Source organism: Alosa sapidissima, chromosome 22, assembly GCF_018492685.1.
Source record: "Alosa sapidissima isolate fAloSap1 chromosome 22, fAloSap1.pri, whole genome shotgun sequence".
NCBI classification, from domain to species: Eukaryota; Metazoa; Chordata; class Actinopteri; order Clupeiformes; family Clupeidae; genus Alosa; species Alosa sapidissima.
In genome coordinates, this window is record NC_055978.1 from 23,564,448 (window position 1) to 23,588,011 (window position 23,564).

Sequence of the window (23,564 nt, forward strand, 5' to 3'; positions counted from 1 at the left end):
CCAAGCAGGAAAGACCGATAGGCAGAGCCCCGGGAGAGACAAGCTGGCTTCTCTGGACCACCAATCTGTACCAGGTGCGACGGCCTGGAAGTATACAGCGGAGGGAGCAATCAAGGTCCCCAGCAGTGGTGGCAGCAGGTCCAAGGTGGCCAAACCAAAGTCAGCCGAAATTATCATCCCCTCCCCCATGGATGCCACAACACTTACTTCAGACCTGGATCAAGTCTGGCCCCGCCTCAACTGAGAGGCAACCACTAGGGCTGTTTTTTGAGGGTGGTAAGGTGGTATTGATTTGCTCATCCTTCTCGTGTGTATCCTTACATTCTTGACGCTAAGGGCCCGGATCCACCCAAACTTCAGGAATATTTGGACACACAGGAGGTATTGACAACTTAACAGCTAAGTTACCCCTTGCCCTCAAACTGAAGCCCTTCATTAGGCCTACTGGCTACAGGGTCAAGGATGATGCTTGATTTGTGTGTGTGTGTGTGTGTGTGTGTGGTCCGGAAATGACAGTGCTATCACACAGCTGAGGTTGAGTAACCTCCTGGCTCCCAAATTAAAAGTGCTCACCTTTAAACTTTAAAGACCAAAAACATCATGTCAGTTGGTAACCTGCTGAATGACAACTTTGCAATGGTTTGTAGGAAATTAATTGGATATACACTTTGGATATTCGGCCACCCCTTTCTAAATTTCATACCATGCTCCTAATGTTGCACTTTAGTAGACTACTCATTGTATTCAACATCTTGAAGATATTTCAAATATATTAATGCAAGTATATTGGTGCAATATGATGAATATGATTGGTGCAATATGATTGGTGCAATATACTTAGGTCCCACCTAAGATGAAATATTGAGTGCAGGCACACCTTTGTAAAGTATTTCAGCCTGTGTATATTACCCACAGCCTGAATTAAATCACTGAGCTGTGTTTCTAACCTCTAAATTTGCATGAATGTACTTGTCCATCTGTTTTTAACACCCAAGGGAGCCAATCTTAACCCTTAACTTTCTCACTGTAATTCTGTCATCTGTTGCAACTTTGCAATGATTCTTAGGAAATTAATTGGATAAATAATTTAACCAAACCTTCCTACCATGCACCTAAAGCAGAATTATAACATTGAGTGCGGATCACTTAGAGGGATCTACGCACCTTTGTAACATAATTAAGTCTTCCTTTATCACCCATTCTCTGAATTGACCACTGAACCACTGTTGTTTTTGACGTACGCACCTTTGGTTTATATTATCAAAAATAGCATAGAATAATAGTTAATCGACCTCTAAAACTGAGCTTTGCATGGATATATTTGAACATCTACAGTATTTAAACATGGGAGTAGATCTTATCCCTCATATTCTCACAGTAATTCTCTACTAAAAATGCAAAGAGTACTGCCTAAAATTCCAGATAGATCATGATTTGCTTTGAAGTGTGAGGGCTCCATCTAGTGACTAGTAGAAATGCTCCTGACCTGAGTGATTGTGACGTGTTATGATGTTATAAACAAGCAGCATCATTGACCTTAAGCTTTTACCAACCCCCCCCCCCACACACACTCCTAAATAATAAAAAAAATAGACCAAATTTGACCCTCCACAGCATTGGCATCCCCAAATCAAACTTTGGCTCATCCTCGCCTCTGCCACATACTGTATTGTACTTACCCAAACTGCCATCACATTGGGACTTTGCCTACAGCACTGCAGATAATAACACCTACACTGCGCCTGTTGGGCCCCTCTGCGCTTGACCATCATGACAGATTCAATGGGACCTGCCCATCAGTCCCCCACAATACCCCCATCTCTCCCCATGGCACCAGCCATATAATTCACTTAAAATAACAGTTCCCCATAGCCACCCATATCCCATTCTTCCCTAATAAATGACGAGCATGCAGTTGGTGGCCATGTGTTTTTCTTTTAGGTGACTTTGATCACCTCCTTCCTTCTGGTTTGATCCCCCCCCCATGAAAAATCGGATGTCGGTATTAGCAATGCCTGTACATATTGTGTGTCATACATATGTAATTATATTGTGTGTAAATGTTTATTGATACCGTATTTGCTCATCATTGTCAATTGATTGAATTCATTGATTGTGTCTAAATGGATTTTTAAGCCATTTCCTTTTTCCACCCTTTTGTAAGAGGAAGTTATAGTTGGAAAACGGGTTGCAAAATCAGCCTTAAATGTGAGTATAAATATGCCTTGGCATACGTTAACGTTGAATTCTGACATTTTTGCCTGTGTCCATTCAGCTGAGTGTTACCTCAACAAGCTAACTGTAAGCTGTAATGTATTTTGCTTTATTTATCACATAACCTCTGGTAAATCTCATTGTCTTCCACCACACAAGGCCACCTTTAAATGAACCACAAGTTCTTTCAATGGAAAAGTGCCTTGTTTAACCTGTGCAAACAGTTGTTTTTAAGGGCAGACTTGGTACATAGACCTTTTTGAAATGGTAAACTATGCTGCCAAATGCAGATGAATTACTACTTCATGATAACTCAGGTAACAGCACAGGTGCTGTTTTATGAATGTGGAAATTGAATGTGGTTATTTATCTGAAGTTGGTGGAAATCATAATTCTGTGTATGTTCCGTAATGACAGATAAAATGGTTTCTGGTTATTTTGTGTTTTGTGTCCATTTTATATGTTTACATGTTTTTTTTGTTTGTTTGTTAATAGAAAGCATTTTATGCCTGTCTATTGTAGTTCTAATATTTTATGGGCTTTTTTAGGGTTTCTGACCGTAAATGATTTTTACAAAAATCTCCTCAGCTGACCGCATATCTGAATGTAATGTAACATTTATAGGAAACATTATTAGGAGTCAGATGTTCATTTTGACACAATTAATCTGTTGTCAACATTATGATATTCAACTAGTATACTACAAAAGATGTCACGTGTTATTTACTTTTAAATTAGAGGTGTGAATGAAGCACTTTGTGATAGAAACAAGTTGTTCTGTATAAGGAAGTCAGTGTCTGGACACGTCTATGTTTTTTTCTGTCTCTAACGTTACTGCTTAACATGAATATGATCTTTATATAAATAACAGTTTATAAATGTTGTCCTCCATAGTGGCCTCATTTTATTTACAGTTTTTTCTCAATTGCTTACACACCATTACCAGGCTTATGAGCTAACATTTTAAAACAAACAGTTTTCTCATTCAGAAAGCACTGGCATTCACTATCATTAAAGGGGTCATAGAATGCAAAACCGAGTTTACTTTGTCATAGATGAATAGTGATAGTTCAGTGGGTGAAATGGACATACAGAGAACTTCAAAACCCCACCGACACCTCCTTCCTATGCAAATCTCACAATTCTAAACTCCCGCCATAAAACGGGCGAATCCAAACGAAGCTGCGAGTTTACGCAAACTCGCAGGTGGTACCTTATTTGGCTCTGGCCTGTACATTTGTCACGCCTCAAAATTTACATACAGACCAGCCCACTGGTGCTCTCAGCCCAGGAACGTGAATGGAGAGCGAAGATGAGACAAACACTAGTTTAGCTGCATGCTCGTTTACTTCCACAGGAATTATAAAGCAGAAAGCAGACAGTTCTTCAAGGATATCGAAAATGAGCCACGGTCGTAAATGCAGTGTTCCAGGTTGAAACTTAGGCTACAAAGAAAGCTGAGACTATAGTCTTCCCAAGGATTCAAAAGTTCGAGGGGCATGGATAATGTTTTTCTACCAGAAGAAGATCCCTGCAAAGTTCGACACTCTGTTATTAATTTCCAAAACATTTCACCGAATGCAGTTTTCAAAACCTTGTACAGTTAAGCAGGATTTGCTAAGCTGCTGTTACTGAAACGAGGGGCTGTTCCGACCGTAAGGTCATCACATCCGCATGCTGTAAGTATTATTTGGTCACTAAGCAGTTATTAGCCATGCTAACGTGTATCTAGCAAGTAGAATGTGTGATTTAGTTCATTAATTGGCAAGGCTATTTAATTTTCCTGTGTGTCATTCGGATAAAATCTGTGTTGTCATGTTAACCTACATTTTACTATGCATGTTTGTCGAGATCTCTGACAGGTTATGTTCTCAGCAAGATACAGTAGCTAACTGAAGCTGAGTAACAAGATAGTTTGGTTGCTAAGCTGTAATATAACCCATATAACACATACGTTTTTGACGTCAGAAGTGGAAACAACTTCACGTTATCAATTCAAATGATATCTAGTCGATATGTAGCCTGGGTGTTCCCATGCTGCCTTGCGCGCGATTTCATTCACGCTGCTAAGGCAGCCTGGAGACCATGGAGCAAATTTTCGCCTGAGATAGGGAACCAATCACAGAACAGGGGGGAAAGCAAGACGATGATGAGCTATGCACAGACGCATTTGATAGACATCCGTGGCTCCCAATAAACGGATCTGGGCATTTTTTTCAAATACGAGAAAATGAACGTTTGGTTCCCAGACCACGTCTCATTGAGAAGTGGTGGCGCTAGCCAGGCTAGTCGATATGTTGAAAACCGTGTTGTCTAGATACAATGGATTTATTTGCACGTTCTTATTTTAGAACATTACAAGAACGGCAGCATGCCAAACAGATGCTCTAAGTGTGGCATCTTGCGGAGCTTAGAATATTAGCAAATGCTTTTGCTGTGAGTTAACAGCTTGGTGTGTGCATGCAAAAGTGACTTTCACTTGTGTTACAACATTTCTGTTGTTTGGTTTAGGTTTTATCTAGCAGCCATGCACTTCAATGACAATGCTGAGTCCCCACAACAGAAGACAGCCAAGGAGAAACTATGTACAGACTTGCCAAACAATTTGTAAGTTTAATAAAAATATATGTTTTTATTACAAACAACAAATCAAAATGTGCAACAGTATAGGCACTAAAAAGAACTTATCGATTCACACACAACAGGCTGTCTTAGACCTGATGCTACTGGTGTCAATCATCATCAGTACTGTAAACAAAGCACAATGTTCAGGGTCATACAATTTGTTTATTATACAATATACAGCCTACAATGCACTGTATTACAGTATCCAATATAAGTCCTTTTTCTTGTCCTCTTCGAGATCATCAAAGACCCTCTTCCTTATTGGGATGCCGTCCAGCGGATTCCTGTGCCCCAGGACTTGTGTGCTCAGCTAGACAGACCTTCCATGGAGGATGCTGTTGCTGAACATGTGTCACGCGGTTCAGTCGAAAAGGGGTCTGAATCCAACGTACTGCCCTGAAGTATCCGGAAGTTCCCTCCATATGCGTAGCACCACACACAAGGGGATCATGACACGGACGCTTCTTCTAAGGAAACCCCAGCTCCTGCTCACAAAAGACCTGTAGGCCAAGTCACTTCATTGCCTGCAACGAGAACAGGGTGGAAAAGCAATTTTTTTTTACTATTTATTTTTTTATATTTTACATCAGAGTATCACTGGACGATTGTTGAAAAAAAAAAAAGAAATAAAGTTTATCATTGACACAAATTGGCCTAGTAATATTTTCGTTGACCTCGTTTCACTTCAGCCATAGGCTACAAACTGCACAGAGCTCCTGCCCAGCTAACTGGACGTCCCGTTGTAAGATCATACATTACTACATGGAAAGAACGTAAAAATCTCGATAATCAGATGACTTAATCAGCAGGATAGTAGTTAAACGAGTACATTAGACCTACTGACACAAACGTAATATTTTCATTGACGCGAGCAGTAGGCTACTCGTTTCACTTCAGCAATAACGTTATAGCCTACGAACTGCACAGAGCTCCTGCCCAGCTAACTGGACATCCTGTTGTAAGATCGCATATTACCACTACAATAATGTATGTATGTAACTCCTAATCAGATGACCTATTCACCAGGAGAATATACTTACTGACTAAAACGAGTACTTTCCTTGCAAGCAGCACTCCTTTCACTACAGCATAGCCTGAACTGCCCACGACGGGCTACAAACTTTTCAGCTAGTTTCTAACTGGACATCTTGACAAAAAAAAGGGTACAAGTTGTAAAACATTTGTTTGTGTGCAAATGAATAACTTCTGTTGCTTACAATGCTAAAAACGAACCTAATACAATGTTTAGCTTAGTCTACGACACTAACTAACGTGCGAGTATTACAGCTAGCTAACTGGGCTACGAGTGGCAAACTCAAGTAAATGACAAAACTTAGCACTCTGAAGTAGTCATTTCCAATCTATGGGCGACTGGTTGCTCCTCTATTTCAGATTCTTCCTTTGATTCAGGCTCAAATATGCTGTTCAACACCTGTCTCCATAGTATTTCCACCTTGGCTGTTTCAGTGAGTGCTGTCGGCCATGTTTGCCTCTTTGCTCCGGAGCTTCGCTCGTTGTAAACAAACCAATCAGCACGCAGGTCATCTAAATATTCATGAGCATACCATAAAAGGAAGAAAACCTCTCGTTTCATTCTAGGGCTTTTAACCAGGCTTGCATTAGGGCGCACAGAACAGCACATATGCCATTTTCAGCCCAACCAATGTTACACACCCTATTCAGAGACCTTAAGGATCAGCACAAAATACCCTATATCATCATTCTATCACTCCTTTAAAGCCTAAAGACAATGTTGAATTTTGCTACAATTTATTTCAAAACCGGATTACTCTGGAACAGCTAACTATACGGGAATGCATTACACCTCTGTGTTCGGTAAGGTCTGCTGTTTATTCTGATATATGGTTTGTCATGTGTTGCGTGAAGAAGAGTGTGTAGGGTTATGATATTCCACCGAGACGAATGGATGTGGAGATGGGCGCAGAGAACAATTATTACATCTCTTGAAGTTATTTTCCTCGCGAACTGTGTATCACAGCAAATAGTGGCTAGCCAGCACCGTTTAAAAGCTGAGAAAAGGCTCTTTCATGTGACACATGTGTGATGAGTAACCTACTTCTCGAGGAGTTCAACAGAGAAGAATGGGTGAATTTGGACGCACTTCATATGCCTTGTAGTGAAGTGAAGCTGAAGCGCTGCGCCATGCTGCGCAGAAGATTGCGGCTGACTGGTAGTTATTATAGGTAACTTCAAATCAGCGCGATTTACCCTTATTGGCTACTGCACATTACAAGATCTGTACGGGATGATCCGCAGCACTGAAGTGAGAAATGATTTAACTCTTTGTGTAGCGCATTTAAGCGCTTTTTTCCCCATTTCAACCTGAATATTGGTGGGGACATTTCAGTAGTAATTTGACATTGGTGTGGACACGTCATTCGGTCCACACGCAAATCTATGCCCCTGTCTCCAAAGCCCTCAGTGGTTTGGCACCTAGTTACATAGGTGACCTACTAATTCCGTACAGCGCTCCAAGATCACTTAGGTCTTCATCTCAGAATCTTCTCTGTATCCCCAAAACACGCCTTAAAACCAAGAGCCTTCTCTGCTGTTGCCCCCCAACTCTGGAATAGTCTACTTAAGTCATCTCCAACCATTGACTGCTTTAAGTCTAACTTAGAGACTTTCATTTTCTCCCAAGCTTTTAATCTACCTTAATACCCCCCCCCCCCCCCCCACATACACACACTCTTTATTCTTTATTTTATTTTTGACTAATTTGTTTATTATTTTAATTATTTATTTATTTTCCCCCATGTTATATTATTATTGTTGTTGTACCATTGTCATTGTTTTATGTTTGTTTGTAAGCACTTTGGTTCAACTCAACTGTTTTTAAATGTGCTATAGAAATAAAGTTGACTTGACTTGACTTGACTTGGTCGTTTTTTATTTAAGGGCTTTCCAGAGGAGCTTTAGTATCTTTAGTCATATAATACTTGACCCTCCTTTGCCAGCAATAATATAACCCTCCAAAAGAATTGGGGGGGAAAGCATAACCCTCCCCAACAATGTTTTGATGCCTTCTGTACTGATCTGCACTTGGCAAAGATATACAGATAGCCATGGTTTTTACAATCATGACACACATGATTTAACCTCATGCTTTCTCATCTCATCTCATCTGCTTTCTCACCAGTGCTGCGTGCGCGGGACGCAGACGAGGGACCATATCATAGCCTTTAGCCGAATATACTACTAAATGCAAATGCTAAGTCTCTATGTGCACTGTTCAACTTCTCTTATAATGTACATGTAGCCAGTTGCATTCTCGCTCTGTCTGTCTCCTCCTGCTTACCTTACACACTGGTCTCTAACGAAGGGGGCGGGGCAGGCATGTAGCTATCCATTCATTCAGATCCTGGTATAAGGCCATGGTATAAAGGTGCCTAGTAGGTCGGACTGTCTTCCTCTCTGTCTCTCGCTCGGTTTGTCCCTGGGTTTCACGCAGGAGCCAATCGCCAGGTATGTTGCAATTTCGCTGCATTGGTTAAGCTAGTCATGCCTAGTTTTAATACTTTACTCTTTCCATCTGTAGCTCTGCGTCTCCTTATACTCTGCTGTGGCTGTATGGAACCTGACCTGTCTAGCATTAGATAACTCTCCCCTGCAGGTATGCATTTCCAAATATTTATTATCTCCCTTTATTAGCCTTACGGAGTCTTAATTGCTCTTTGTTTATGTATGCTTGCAGCTTATGACGACGGCACGGCGTGTCTGTTTTTAAGCGTTCTTTAGGCCTACGGCTAATCAGTGACTGCAAGTGTTTGGTATGTATGAAACCGGAATGTTGTAGCTTTTGGTGTGGCATTTGAGACACTTTGATACACTGTAAGTGTTGACTATTTGTTACAGGTAGCATGGCTTCGTCAAGTTTGCTTGTTTAGTGCTGTCACGCTGCTGTCTTGTCCATAGCATTAGTTTTCACTTATTTTTGTGTTTACGTCATCACAGCTCCTCCGTGTCGCGGTAGCTGACCTGTTTGTGTTGCTCTTTGCTTGATTGGGATTTCCCAGGCGGGTTTGTGTTTGTTTGTTTTTTGTTTGCTGGTCTGTTTTGCTTTTGCCTTAGTGTGTGTGTGTGTGTGTGTGTGTGTGATCGTGTTTTCTGAGTTTGTAGTGTCTGCATGCCTAGCTTTTATCCCAGCGAGGATTATTTCCCTGGCTCAATAGCTTTACATCTTTAATTGGTATAACCTACATGCTGGTGTTTGTGGTTGCTGTGCTCCTTTTTTTTTTTTTTTTATCAGTTTGTGTTGGCAGGCCTGTGGGTTATCTTCGGCGGGGGTAGCTAGTCACCTGGTGGCGGGCTTGTGAACTTCACTTTGGAGTGTACTATGGAATATCGGTGGTGGCTTGCTGTGACAATGGTGTAACACTTTTCTGCAGTGAGAGTGCACGTGTGGACACCTTCCTTGATAGTCTGCTTCCCCCCCATCCAGGTAAGCCCCGCCTGCCAGTATAATTTTCTGTTTTTATTTTGGTGTGTGCAACATTCCCAGCTGATGTATTAGAATTGCTTGTGCTATTTAACTCGTGTCATGCATCCTACACGACAGTAAAAAGATACAATAAGAACACTAAAATAAAGTGTGTTTTTATATGTTTCTAACCCCTGCCAGTTATTTTCAGTTTCAGCAACAGCTCACACCACACTCCTCCCTCCCCCTCCCCAACAGTGCTTTCAATAAAGGGACATTTCATTTGATTGGAATTCACGTGTCTGCCTTTTTGTATTTGAACCTGTGCATATTGATGACTAAACTGGGTTCAGGATACCTGGTGTATTGTTCTGGAGTCCCTGGGCATTAGGTCCAGGGTGGTGTAGTCGACACAAACAATCTCCACTATTGATCCGGTCACATACAGTTGGGAATATTACACTGGTGGTGAAACTGGAGGATGGCCAGGTGAAAGACAGACGCTCAGTGTCTTTTGAGCTCTACTGCCCCAGCTGCCAGATATTAGAAATGGGTAAGATCCTATGATATTGGCCCTTAGGTGAGACATGCAGACGTAATGGATCAGAAAGAAGATATTTTAGTCACACAAGCACAGCAGGTGTCTCCCATGTCACCCCAACAGGCCAGTCGAACCCCAGCCCACTCATCGAACAAGCAAATGCCCTGCAAGCTGTCCAACACCATGTACAGCATTTTGGCTTAACACGCGACTTCTGGCCCAAACACGGTGTAAGTGACCAGTCTGCATTCTCACGTTCTGACGGCTCTGTCAGCGGCCACCTCATGGAGCTAGGCTATCCATTCGCTGGCCTCTGTCCATGGGCCGTGTGGACTGACAGCCCGGTCTGGCTCCGTGTCAGCCAAGTAAGCAGAGAGAGGTTATGCAGCCTCCCAGGGCACTCCGAGCGTGACGACTGACAACCTGGCGCATGTGTGAGCAAGGGCTTCTGTTTGGCAAAGCTGAAATGAGTTCTTAAGTGTGTACTTGGAGCTGAAGTGTTTTAAAGAAAGTGTTGTAGCATCCAAGAACAGAAAGAAATAAGATATTCGGCTCTGGTGGGCAAGATTACTGTGAAGATGATGCGCCATTGCATTGCTGAAAGACTGCAATGTTCTATGGCAAGCAAAGTTCACAGAAGTGGGTATTATTATTATTATTATTATTATTATTATTATTATTATTATTGGTGGGGTAGTCTGGCCCAGTCACCAAATAGTTCTTCAGCTCAGTTAACTCTAGGGATACAATCTGGGCCTAAATGTTCCCCAGGGCAGTTTGGCCAGGAAGGCCCAAGCCACAGCCTGTGTTCCCCTTTAGAATAATATTGTTCACTATATAACAGGGGTCTCAAACTCCCGGCCCGCGTCCGGCCCAATTCCGGCCCGCGACCTATGTCAAAATAATAATGTAATCCGGCCCTTGAGGGTATTTTTAATTGCGACAAACAACGATACTGATTAAAATAGACGATAGATCCAAGTACGGTGACATCTCATTTGTACTCTCCTTTAATTGCTAGACATCCAGAGCTTGATTCAAACCAAAATCGCTGCACAAAGTTTTCAGGAAATACTTGTATTACATGCGAGAAACTCGAAGACGTGCGTTTGTAATGACGCGGAAGCGATGTAATAGTTTTGCACAAATTGAAGCAGACATAGCAGGCCTACACCAAATGTTGAAAAACGTTCACGTGTGATGAAGTCTTGGGTAGGCTATGTTATTCACCTATCCTGATTCTGAAGGAGATCCTGTTGGAGATTATGATCGATCGTCTATTGACAGTGATGGTCATGGTGTGAATGGAGGTGCGTCTTTTCGTGTATACCACGGTGTCCACTAAGCATACCATGCTTATTTCGACCCTCTGCCCAACATAGCTTGGAGGTTGCAGTGGTAATCGTGATCGTGTCCGTAATGGACGTGGTACAGACAGCAGGGGTTGTAGAAATAGGGCTCTGAAGAACTACAAAGTCACCCGCGATAAAGGAACTGATTTGACCAGGATACTTTATTGTAGGCCTTGTGGTTATAGGCTAATAATAGTTTACTATTGTTGGTATACATCTTAGGTGTTTTCCTGTTAATTTGTTATGTGGGTAATATGACAAAAAAGTGGCCTAAATCTGCTCAAATATGTTCATCCAATATTTACTGAATTGCTTGCCATCCAAATTAGATGGGTAAATTTACCCCCTTCATAAACTTTTGTTTATACTCAAAGATTTTAACATTTACAGTAGGATTTTATCTCTGACCACTTTCAAGCCATGGCGTTTTGAAATTTTGATATAAAAATCCAATGGTTGCTTTCTTAACCCTGACGCCTAGTTTGGTTTAAAACAGTTATGAGAGGAAAATATTTTTATTTGGTGTGAAACAAACACATAGGCCTACCTGTTTTTATGCTTTTTTGTTTGTTTTTATAATTTGTATTCATTTAATCATTATTTTATTTATAAGCTAAGGTTGCTAGCACAGGTGTCTAAAAATAGATAAAAAGTCTTGCATTTTCTGTTTGTAGTTTTGTGTTTGAAAATACAGTATTTGAAAAAAAAAACATTGTATTTTAGGAAATAGCCGTTCTTTTTTTGTATTATTCTTTAACACTGATGTGGCCCTCCCACGAGATGACATTGGCAGAAGTGGCCCCTGGCTCATTAGAGTTTGAGACCCCTGCATAAGCTATAATCATAGTTTTTCCTTATTGCCTATTGATAGGTTCTTTTTTTAGCCCAGCCATATAAAATATTCATATTCTATTTCATAGTTACATACATATTCATATTCTATTTCATAGTTACATACAAATCACTGACAATATGTGCAGCATTAGCCTACATTTCGCCAAATTGTTGGTCAGGAAAGTCCATTCCTATTTCAACCATTTAACTAAGTGTGCTTTTATTCACATAGGCCTACCTTGCTCAGTACTGGCAGGATGTCTCGGTCTTTCGGCTTTCTCGCAGTTTTACGTCTAAAATGAAACAAATGTTGTTAATGTCTTGGGCGACCGTCATTTCAGCCAGGTTATGGCCATAACATGAACTATTTAGGCTAATTCATTCACGTCATTGGGCTTATATAGGCTACTTCAATGTATTTGAACGTGGACCTGTTTCACGGACATCCACCTAGAACTTAATTCTCAACGAGATTAATATTAACGTCATACCACAAATATTCATACTAGGTTAAATTATAACCTCCTCACCTATCTGGGGGTCGTTCCCCGAGATTCCCGGAACTCATGTTTGCCTTAGAAGATAAGTCTTATTCGGCATATGAGAGTAGTCTTGCTCATGAAAGCGACAAAGCTACAATGAAGCAATCTCTGAAAGGCTATGGATTACATTTGATATGCCTCCAATGTCATAATGAACCGCGCGTGACGTCATAAAGCAATTGACAATCCAACGTCAAACGGGACCTTTGGGCAGAGCTCTGGGTCGAGTCTAGCGTTCTAAAGCAGTTGAGTTAGAATTCCAAGTCGTCATTATCATTCTAAATGCCAAGCAACACAATTTAATTTCGAACATCGAACAATGCATCACACGCCTGGGAACTGTGACCTTCATGTTCATAAAACAAGATTGCAGACTTATTAGAGTTTTTGACTCAAGTTAATTTTTAATGTTCCATTCCAGCCAAATGTACAAGTCACTAGACAAAAAACAAAAGACTGACATTACCGTAGAAACATATTAAATTCAACATGCTTTTAAAATAAATGGTATTAAATGAACCGACAACACATACTGTACAAAGTTTGACATATAGACGCCTGGAAATTCTTTAGGAATCCAGCAGAGGGAGCCGCTATGTTTCAATACCTTTGTCATTACTGCGTTCAATTGTGTGGCTATTAGAGATTAATCCAGATGATGGTTTACTTATGGGGGCATAAAGTTCTGTAGGCTGTGTTTGAAATATCAGAAGACTGGATGCCAGCCATCAGTGAGCCGCAGCATTTGGATGAAGGGGTTTCACCCTGGCCATACGGGAGAGTCCTAAACGTAGGCCCTGACCGGGAGACTTTACTGCAGCGCCTTGAGAAGTACTAGGACTTCTTCCAATCTGACCTGTAGGCACAAATACAAGTAAACAAATTAAATCACATCTTTCAAATGCTGAAACACCTGCCTAAACTGGGAGGCATTTCAACTCAATAACAAGTATCTAAGGCCAATCATTTAATGATTTCCCTCTAGTTTTACCTGGAGGATTCCACTTGGGAATTCTACCTCCAGCTGGACTTGTGGAGGGTACAGGGCTTGACATGGGGGGAGTAGCGGGGGGTTTCTTCAGGGCGGGTGCAGTGTTGGTTGTAACTGGACTTAGACTGATGGTGGGGCTTGCCAGACCTCTGCTGCTGGAGGGAGTTGCTTTGATGGGAATGAAGTAACACTTTAGGTTAAAAGGGACACTTTGTAATATGTATCTTGTACAGTATTTCTTGTATCTGTTCCACCTTTGAGCGTTACCTGTTGTTGTGGCTGGTGTTTTAGATTTGGTAGCCTTAGGGGTCTGCTTTTCCTTCTTTGGAGGGGGTGTTTTCTTGTTGCCCTTGCTCTGTTTACTCTTTTTCGGCCCTTTCTTGATGGTACATTCCTCCTCTTCGCTCTCGTTCTCCTCACTGAAATCTGATTCACTCTCTGAGTCTGAATAAAATAAATAAAGCATATCACATGAGTGACTGAAAGAATATAGGTAGTCTCATTTTTTAATCATATTCAGAGGGGAAAGAACAGTCTGCTACCAGGTGTGTTTTGTGGGAGGTAGTCCTCATCTGCAGCACTATCTTTATCTTTCTTCAGGGAGGACTGTGCCACGGAAGCAGCCTTCCTTTGTTTGGATGATTTAGGGGATAACTGCTCATTTGTGATATCATTTAGCCCTTGGGGATATGCATAAAGGTAACAGAAATCACTTTTATCTTATGAACTGTGTAGGACAACAAGCACTTCCTGAATAGACTACAGAGTTCATGCAAACACTGCCTCTATGCACAAACAAGTGCAAGATTTTTTTCTCTCTCGTTACCATGTTTTTTGCTATCCACACTGCAGTTGGACAATGGTGGTGCTGAGTGTTGGGCTTGGTTCTCATCAACTGTGTGAACAAAACAAACACACACAATGGGGAAATCGGTATACATAGACACATAACACACAGAGAGAGAGCGAGAGAGAGAATACACAAAATAACTACAACTTAGATCCCAACCTTGCTGACCGAGTCCCTCCACTGCTCTCGTTTCAGTCGTCTGAAGCATTGAAAGTGTGAGAGCTGCTTCTAGGTCCCTTTCATAGAGTTTGTCAGACAGAGGTGTCCTAAAATGTAAACATGATGAAACACATCACCCATCTCCCACAACTATGGACACCAAATGTATAACCTTGTTATAACATTAATCATTCCAGAGAAGAGATGTGTTTGAATTCAGTTTAGGGCAGAATCAGCTGGAAACTCCAAGCCTGATGTTGACTTTCAAATGCACATCATCGTTCCGCTTCACTGATCCTATGACGTCAACTTTACCAAATGTTTGACTAACCTGGGTTGTACAGTGAAACTGGATACAATCAAGTTAACGTGATAAAAACACAATGCTGTCATGAGTAAGCTGAGTTTCACCATGCAAGTCACATGAAAGATGCACTAATGTAAATTAATTAAAAAAATGTACATCCACCTTAAGGTTTTGTTTCATAAACAAGAGCTGTTTATACTGCAATATGACACCACAAACATTAAGCATGACAATGTGATAAAATGTGTTGGATATATTTTTTGAAGAGTTTTATCATCTAGGCTAATTATTCATTGATGGTGTTGTAAGTTACTATGCATATCACCGTACCTCTCCTTACGATCTTGAATAAGATGTCCATTCTCCTGGCTCGCGGATTTGACAGTTGATTTTTTTCTCTTCTCAGCATCTAGTCGAGCCTTTTTACTAGCAGGGGCCTTCACAGCAAAGTCCTCATCTGAGCCAAAGCGAAGAGTTTGTGCACATTAACGTTCCTTGCAGTTTTATGTCTAAACAATGCAACGATGTATTATTACAAGCATAGTGCACTAAGTATCGAAATCTATAACAAAATGAAAAGTTAGTTAACATACCATCATCGTCTTGAAAATCTGTAACGTTATAATTAATTTCCTTCCTGTTCCTGTTGAAAAATATTCACACAACAGGAATAGGTCACGAGTGTTGGTTGGTGGAAATCAATATTAACATTAACGTTAGCAATAACTTCTATCGTTATAATTTCTTTGGTTAACACATCTGAAAAGATGCGAACTGATGGTCCTCCGCTCCTAGCTACAAGAAGTTCAGTTGTTCTAGCTTCTAGATTCTAACAGTTTATTGTCTAATTCAATTCAAATGCAATTGTTTGTTTTGATAATCATCAGCATCAGCAAGTAAAGCATCAATAAGCCTCAGTATCCTAAATAATAATCAATAATAATCAGATTTTTAACATCACCTGACTGACTGCAAGAGAGCAGAATATATAGAGGAGTTCAATTGTGTTACGTTAAGCGCTAATGTTAACTATTTACAGTTACAAGTCACACACCTCGATGGACGTTCCATAGCATACCATAGCACGGAGATTTCCACTCAAGAAATATTCCAAAATAACGATCTAGTGCTAACGTGAAGTGGGTTTGTGAGCGAGCCCCTGATGTAGTTGTAGCCTAGTTAATGTTGCCAAACAGACATAATAGCAGCATGCTACATAACGTTACATATAAGGCAACCAGTAATGAACGTTAATAAATAACGTTATGCTAGTAACTTTACAACATTGTCATAGCTGTTACACTAACGTTAATGTCAATGTATTAAAATGAATAAATAAAAACCAGTAGACAACCGTCAGTAGTCTTTCTACATACAAACTATTAAAACACTAAAATACCCCTATCTTTCTTTTTGCTGTCCTACAAATAGGTCATTTTTAAAGATTTCAGTCGCGAAACCTATGCGGACAAAACCATAACAAACCCGCCTGAAACTGAACTGAGTAAATTTATCTGATCATTCAACATGAAGATTCCAGTGTAACGATAGGCGTATTTCCCAAAAAGCAATCAAATGCATTACAGTCACTATTTGTGACAAATGTCTGGTAGCCTACTGACGGACATTCATCAAATTAAATAATATACATCTCTCGATTATTAGGCTACCCTCGTCATGAGGGTTAATTTTGATGTGTCGTATCTGCTGCTTCGAAGTCAAAAGAATACACCCGCGTAAAAACTACTCTGGCTTCAAAGCAGTGTTGCCCCCTATGGTTATAGGTCAATCAATGGTCCACATCTATAATCCATGTAATCTTTTTTTTTATTAATATTCAGAAGTTAAAATTCGTCAGACATAATTAAACAAAACTGAGTAAAAATGGACCAATTTATGGCTATTGTGTGATTCTGACCCTGCTTTAATTGCCTAAGGCTTTCTTTTTAGCTGCTCAGACATAGGCCTAGGCCTAGCCTAGGTGTAAGTCCGCATGTTCTGCGGATGTCAAGCGGTTGGGCCCTATATCTGAACAACATAACTGGACATTTGGAACTCAGGCTCTTCCAGTGTTCTCCTACACTCTGAAGTGCCTTATGAAGTTTGTCAGCTGCAACTGTGCAGGCGACTGACACTCTCAGGTGCTGCTGTAAAAAAACAAGGAGTCAAATGTATTTCTGCTTGTTGGAACTGTCATGGTAACTCTTGCCAGTACATCAACCAGCCAGATGATAACAGGAGTGAGGGAGTGCAGGGGAGTTGGATAAGGTTTGTTAAATTTTAAACCAATTAAGGATTATTTGTTCAATAAAACCACTTGTTATGGATTTTTTTATGGACTTGGGGGTCATTTTTACTCAAAACTAATGGTTGGGATAGATTCAGCACCCCTAAAAACCCCTAGTCAAAAGCTAATATTGGTAAAAAAAAAATGTTTTCATTATTTTCGCTTGCTTTCCGCAAACTTGATGGGCTCTCCAGGCGTTTCCCGAGGATTTGGCCGTGGATAAATTGGGAAGTGTTACTAGACACCTATAGGAACACATAGTAAAAAAAAACTATTGGTAAGAAAGCCTAACTGTCCCTAACTAATAGGCCTCACTCTGAGCTAGTAGCCTACACTCTTTCCATATGTCTGACTGATGGCAGCCTACATTGACCAGCAGGTCATTTTTGTGTCACAGCCAGAAACCTATTAGGTTTCTACTTGCCTTTCATGAAGTTAACAGTGATTGATTGTGTGATCCAATAATGTTGCTAGAATGGTCAGACTCAATGAATGTAGACAAATAGGCTATGTCTTTTTTACAGTCATTGTGTTAGACTAAAACTTTATTATGGATACGTTACGCCAGCAGATGGCATTGTTTTACCAGACACCGCTGGGCAGAGGAATAGGCTATATGACCTGCTAAGTGACATGAGAGTGACACGTCCTCAGGCCGCCCACGCTCCGGAAGCAATCATGGCTCCCTTATTTTTCTCTCTGGATATTGGAAGGGCACAGTTCCCCAGTTCTGGAGGGTTGTCATTTGCCATGATGTAGGTGGGTGGCTGCTGGGTTTAGTTGGTCACGCCGAAGACCTGGACAGGGTTGTAGAGCAAAGGCTCATAATCCTAACGTCTGTAGTTACTGACAGAGACCTAAAAAGCCTTGTGGTCACACATTCCTCCACTCCTACAGTGCTTCCTACAGGCCTGGACCAAAATATCAATTCCTTTCATTTGATGTCTGGAAGCACAAAGGTGTCTAAGCCATTAAGGTGATGAAGACTCTTATGTTGAAGACGTCTTGCTTTGCCAGCCACGAGCCGTGCAATACAACAACTTGAGTGTTTGATAAATTAAGCAAAGACCGAGTTTTCTGACGTCTGGACATCTCTGTTTACATGATTATATAGTGCCTCTTTTGCTCTATTCTACTCACGGCAGGAAGTAACACTGGAGAATGTACATAGTAAAGGCAGGAAAAACACACCCACACACCACACTATAGACACCCAAACAAAGTCACATGCTCATAATATTTTGGGCGAGGAGAATGTACACCACGGTGGTTTCTTATATGCTATAGCAGATCCCTGAGGTGTAGTCTGCAAATAAAGTTTACACGATTCAGAAACCAGTCTGGAACCCTCAAAAACCCACTGCAGATATCTTCTAGATGTCCCACTGAGACATTTAACAATTAACAATCTGTTTATTTATTTATCTACAAGTTTTTGGGCAGTTGTGATGTCATTTCCTGTGCGAGGCAATCAGTGTTCTGGGAAGTGGTTTAGGGTGATGCATGTATGAGTCTTTCATCAAAACACACACTGAGATTGGTGCAATCTGGGGTTCCTTGAGCTACACATGGACATTGTCTGTTCTGACCACCATGCTCTTATATGGCCATTCTATTGAAATTTTCCTGTCCATTTTTTATGCATTTCCTTGAACACATAACTGTCATTTTTATGCCCTGTTTACCATCACCTAAAGGTGCGTTCTTAAGTGTCTTAGCATTGAGTACACATTTAATGGTCAGTTCTAGAAATTTGATTCTTTTCAGAATCCATGACAGAATCACAAGGTGCAGGAAAGAACAAACATTCAATCCAATCTTATTCAAAGCACCTCTCCATACATCCCAGAAGTGAGTCTTCACTTAACTGTGCACCAGTGTGATGATGCTGCAGAGCACTGTGTCTCGTGGGAGTTGAGTCAATAGTGTCTGGTCAGGCTACTCATTAATCACCCAAGTCATCCCAGACACAGACCTGAATTCTTCAATATGTAAGGGGAAAAAAGATGCTCCAAAGACTTTCTTGGAATACATATATTGGGTGATTTGATGACTAATTAAATTGCAAACTATGCTTATTTATTGAAATTATGCAAACATGGATTTCATTTCCATTTCAAGAGGAGTTAACCCCACTATGATTTAATCTATCCAGTACTGAATACCTGCAGATATCTGGTCATGTTCTGTCACTGTCTCAGCTAAACAGAGATTTGGAGATTGTTGAAGACCATACATTCAAGAAATCTTGTTTCCTGATCAAATATATTTGCAGCTAATCTTGGCAAACTGATGAATTATCATATGTGATCATCGTCATACATAATTAGAGACATTTTTGCATTCTAATTTGCTGGTGCTGATGGTACATCCTCCGGCTATATAAGGCCTTGACTCAGAAGTTGTTTCGGATATCCGGTGGGTTCTAAAGCTGTGGAACTTTCGAGTGATATTGTAACCCAGAAATGGCCCGAAGGTCGGGTTTCATTTCAGCCCAAGCCAGTCCCAACCACAGCGAAACCACTGCGGCCACGGCTGCAACCCTCAATGGGACCAGAGTGGGCAGAGAAACCATCAGAGCGTTGTGTTCCGGAGTTTGTTTTCCTAACCCTTCTGACATAAATGCACTTTCGAAGACTGTGTCGGCATGCAATCCAGCGTTAGCTCGCCACATCACCACATGCCCAGTCGTCTCGCCTCATCTTGTCTGGTCTCATCAACACTGTGCTGCTCCCAGCCAATCATGCCATTTCTGTAAACGGCTGCTCCCCCATCCCCCTTAATTAATACACAGAGATGCCAATACTGTATGCTGTACCACACATGTGCATTACATATATCAACACTCTTCCTCTTGGCTACTGATTATATTTGAACACACTCGCAGCAACACATTTATTATTTATTTTTATTTTTTTATGAAAGAGTCATGCCACATTCCTGAGATAGGCCGTAGCACGCTCCAGTTGAAGTCGTCTGCACCGAATCATCTTTGCAGGAATGCGAGCACTTGAGGACTGTGGCTGGGGATGTGGAGCTGTTGCCGGTGTCAGCCTCCAGGCCAGGCATCTGCAGCATGATTACATGTGTTGACAGACACTGAGAGGATATAAACAGCATCAAAGGCCTGTAAGCATTCAGGGCTGGCAGCCCTGTGCTCTGACACCATTCAAAATAGCAGCTCCGAAACAGCATTGTTTTCTTCACTCGGGGCCTGGCAGCTGAAGGGCATCCGGGATCAGTCTCGTTAGGGGCAGCAGCGGGCCCCCACGGGAGGTTTCGGCTGAAAGGTGGCAAGCACACTCATCCGCAAATGTGCCACTGATGCTCATTTAGATGCATTTCAATTCGGTACAAGAGGAGCTGTCAGTATCTGTAAAACAAGTTGCTTTTCATTATGGGTATGCCTTGTGTCCGATGAATACATACAGATTCTTTGTAGATATTTTTGTAGATATTTTAAGCAGTGAATGCATGCACACACACACACACACACACACACCCATATATATATATATATATATATATATATATATATATATACACACACTCATAATTGTGTGTGTGTGCTGTTGTTGTGCATGTAGTGTTTGTGTGTGTACATGAAGGAGGCTGTGGTGTGGTGGGGCGGGGTGGTTGAGTGAATGGTAGGGGCTGCCGTGTGAATAAGTATGTGCTCAATAAGCTCAACAGGGTCTCTGGGGCGGTTCAACCAGAAGAGCAGCCTGCTGCCTCGGTCCTTTAACAGCTCCTTCACCCTGCCACTCTCCTCTTCACCCCGACACCAGAAGCCCCCCGGGGGGCCAGAGCACACGCACTCACCACCCCCACCACCGCCCCTCACGAGTACACTGACACGGCACTTGTTTCTCATGCGTTATCTTAGCAGGGAGCACCGTGGCTTTCATCAGTCAGCACAGAGGGTGAACAATGTTCCAGTTTCCAATATGCTACACTGTCTGATTTCCCTCTCCACTAAGAGAATGTCTTTAGGGTGCATGTGTCCACATTATTTAATTCTACGCGTAATGTTTCACTGGAGGAGCTGGTTGTTGCATATGATAAATATTGCTATAGTGGCCTAAATACATCAGGTGGCAGCTGTGCCAGGGTGCTGTGGGATGGTGCGGGAAACAGAACGGAACATCCTTTGGGGCTGCACTGCCCAGTTTATTCATGTTTAACCCAGTGTCACTGCCTGCAATGCAGAGGTTCCCAGTTTACCAGATTTGGGTGTGTTCTTCCCAAAACGCATGGCTAGAGTTCCGGAACAGAATCTTCCTCATCAGGTCCATGGGGAGACTCGGGGACGGGAGAAACTGGCAGGTGTTGGCCGGGGGATTTTTTTGCCAGGATTGATAATAATCTGTTTAAGGGAGTTTTATTTTTGGACTATGGATGATCATGCTGATGCTTTGCCAAACTGCGCACTGTTGTCCCAATGCTGCAATGCAGTGAATCATTATTTGCCAGACTGGGTGGAGTGCTCCTCCCTCGTTTGCACACCAGAGGGCGATACTTGCAAAAAAGACCAATGCTTCACCAAGTGAGCTGAAACTCGGCTCACATGGCCTCTTCCTATCACAGTCATGATAACAAGTGGGTCAACACTGCTTATGTATCCCAGTCTTGAAAGTAATTCAGATACATTTAAGTTTTTTACACATTCACTGAAATAACTGGTAAGTGTCAAAAGAGTTAGTTCAGATGGGTTGGTAAAAAAATCAAACAATAGTGATAAAGGAAAGTCCTCCTTTCATGAATATTCACTTCCTTCTTTCTTGCAATGCAGTAGCAATCTTTCAAACTGAGCAGGGCTCCTGCAAAATTATACTGGAGCAATGAATGGCTCATGCATCATTCTCATCATGCTCATTCAGTATGCATACCCAGGGAGCAGTGTTAATACAATCTGCATTGACTTCCAAATGAATTTTACATGGATTGTGACTGAAGAAAGACGGCTGTGCATGAAATAATAATGTGTGAATGATTCCTCCATTGTGCCTCTGTTGTGAGATATGGTGCACCTCTGCGCCAGGTCAGGGCCTGAACTGGACCAGATGAGTATAGCAGTCAGCTGCCATATCTGGGGTCTGGTGCTGCTGCTCTGCCTGCTGCTGTTGCTGCTGCTGCATCATCCACTGGCACGGAGACAAAATCCGTATCTAGGATGACTCACACCCTCTGTGGTGTGCCACGGCTTAAGAGTCCCTTTCGTCAGGCAAATTACCTTGATAGACGCCCACCGCTTCCTCCTGCCTGGCCCGGGCACTTTAAATCACTCGGTGAGAGCAAGGTGGTCACACTCTCACACCGAGCTCAAAGCCGGTGGCACGGTTTGCGCCCTGTGGGGGTGAGAACGTGCGAAGCGGTGAGCGAATGTATCGCAGAATGCCTTACATTCCTGGGATAGGACTAGGCGGCTCGGCCTGGTGTTGGGTTGCTCTGTAAGGCCAGAGGAGAGGTAGGGGGGCATAGGGGGGATGGGGTGCGGGGGGGGATGGGGTGCCGACTCAGCAGCAGACGCCTCCTGTGATCTTTCCCGTTCCCGTTGCCCTCCACACACACATATTATGTGGCCACCTACTTTGCTCTAGAAGACACATGGGAACCAAAGTGCTTCAGGGCCTGACCCTCTTTGCTGGGGTGGGGAGGGGGAGAGGGGGGCGCATGTGGTGATGGGGGTGGGGGGTGTATGGGGGCCCTCTTCAGATTGGGAGAGCCACTGGAGAGGGTGCAGCTTTCACCACTGTTCACGTCTTATTGACATCTCTCCTCCCTTGAGGACTATGTTGTGATAACGTAGCTAAAAGGAGAATCAATACAGACACACATAGTCGGTCAGGGAGACTGTGAGTGATGGAGCTTGATCTCTCAGCAGCTGATGTATAAGGGAGGAGGTAGGAGGTACATAGACTCGGTGAGAATACAGCCTGCTGATTGCTATGCTACTGAATTTTGAATGGTGGTAGAGCACTCACAAAGGGAAACACACCTAATCCTGACTTTGGTTTCTATTTTAGACCTGGTTTATTTTTAGCCCCTTTTTTGAGATGAAAGACATTATGCGGTATGATGAATCAGAGAAAGGGATAGATCATTTGCATGCGGGCTAAATTTATTTCCCTCCGATCCTCTCCGTGCCTGGTTTCGGCTGCATGCTTAAGCAGTGTACCTTGAGGGCTCTTCGCTGCGTGGTGCTGAAATGGTGTCCTTGAAAACCGCTCGTCCCTCCCATGAGAACTGGGCTGAACTGAGCTGGCCCTGGCCATCTCACGACCGCACAAACCGCCTCTACGCACGCAATCCCATGCACTCTCTCTGCCTCGTGTATATTTAATTACGCTCAGCGGTTCAAGCAGTCCTTTAGTGTTATCATCTGGTCAGGGGGAAGAACACGAAAGCCTGGGAATAACAG

The 23,564-nt window shown here is 42.2% G+C and overlaps 1 protein-coding gene and 1 long non-coding RNA gene across 3 annotated transcripts; both read right to left on the reverse strand.

Moving 5' to 3' along the window:
* Positions 1 to 4,981: 4,981 nt before the first annotated feature.
* LOC121697696 lies at positions 4,982 to 12,637 on the reverse strand. Its single transcript, XR_006026518.1, has 3 exons — positions 12,538 to 12,637; positions 12,246 to 12,300; positions 4,982 to 6,384 (listed from the first exon to the last, which is right to left on the reverse strand). It is a non-coding gene; the product is annotated as an uncharacterized LOC121697696 (long non-coding RNA).
* A 290-nt stretch (positions 12,638 to 12,927) lies between these two features.
* rad51ap1 (RAD51 associated protein 1) lies at positions 12,928 to 16,445 on the reverse strand. 2 transcript variants are annotated; one of them, XM_042079314.1, is made up of 9 exons: positions 15,911 to 16,445; positions 15,450 to 15,499; positions 15,187 to 15,313; positions 14,550 to 14,656; positions 14,367 to 14,435; positions 14,083 to 14,229; positions 13,808 to 13,984; positions 13,541 to 13,708; positions 12,928 to 13,405 (listed from the first exon to the last, which is right to left on the reverse strand). In XM_042079314.1, exons 1-9 carry the CDS (start codon positions 15,925 to 15,927, stop codon positions 13,278 to 13,280), a joined length of 990 nt encoding a protein of 329 aa, XP_041935248.1. In that variant the 5' UTR covers positions 15,928 to 16,445; the 3' UTR covers positions 12,928 to 13,277. The 2 variants fall into 2 exon arrangements, with proteins under 2 accessions (XP_041935248.1, XP_041935249.1); XM_042079315.1 differs by having other exon boundaries at positions 14,083 to 14,220; positions 15,911 to 16,437.
* Positions 16,446 to 23,564: the final 7,119 nt, after the last annotated feature.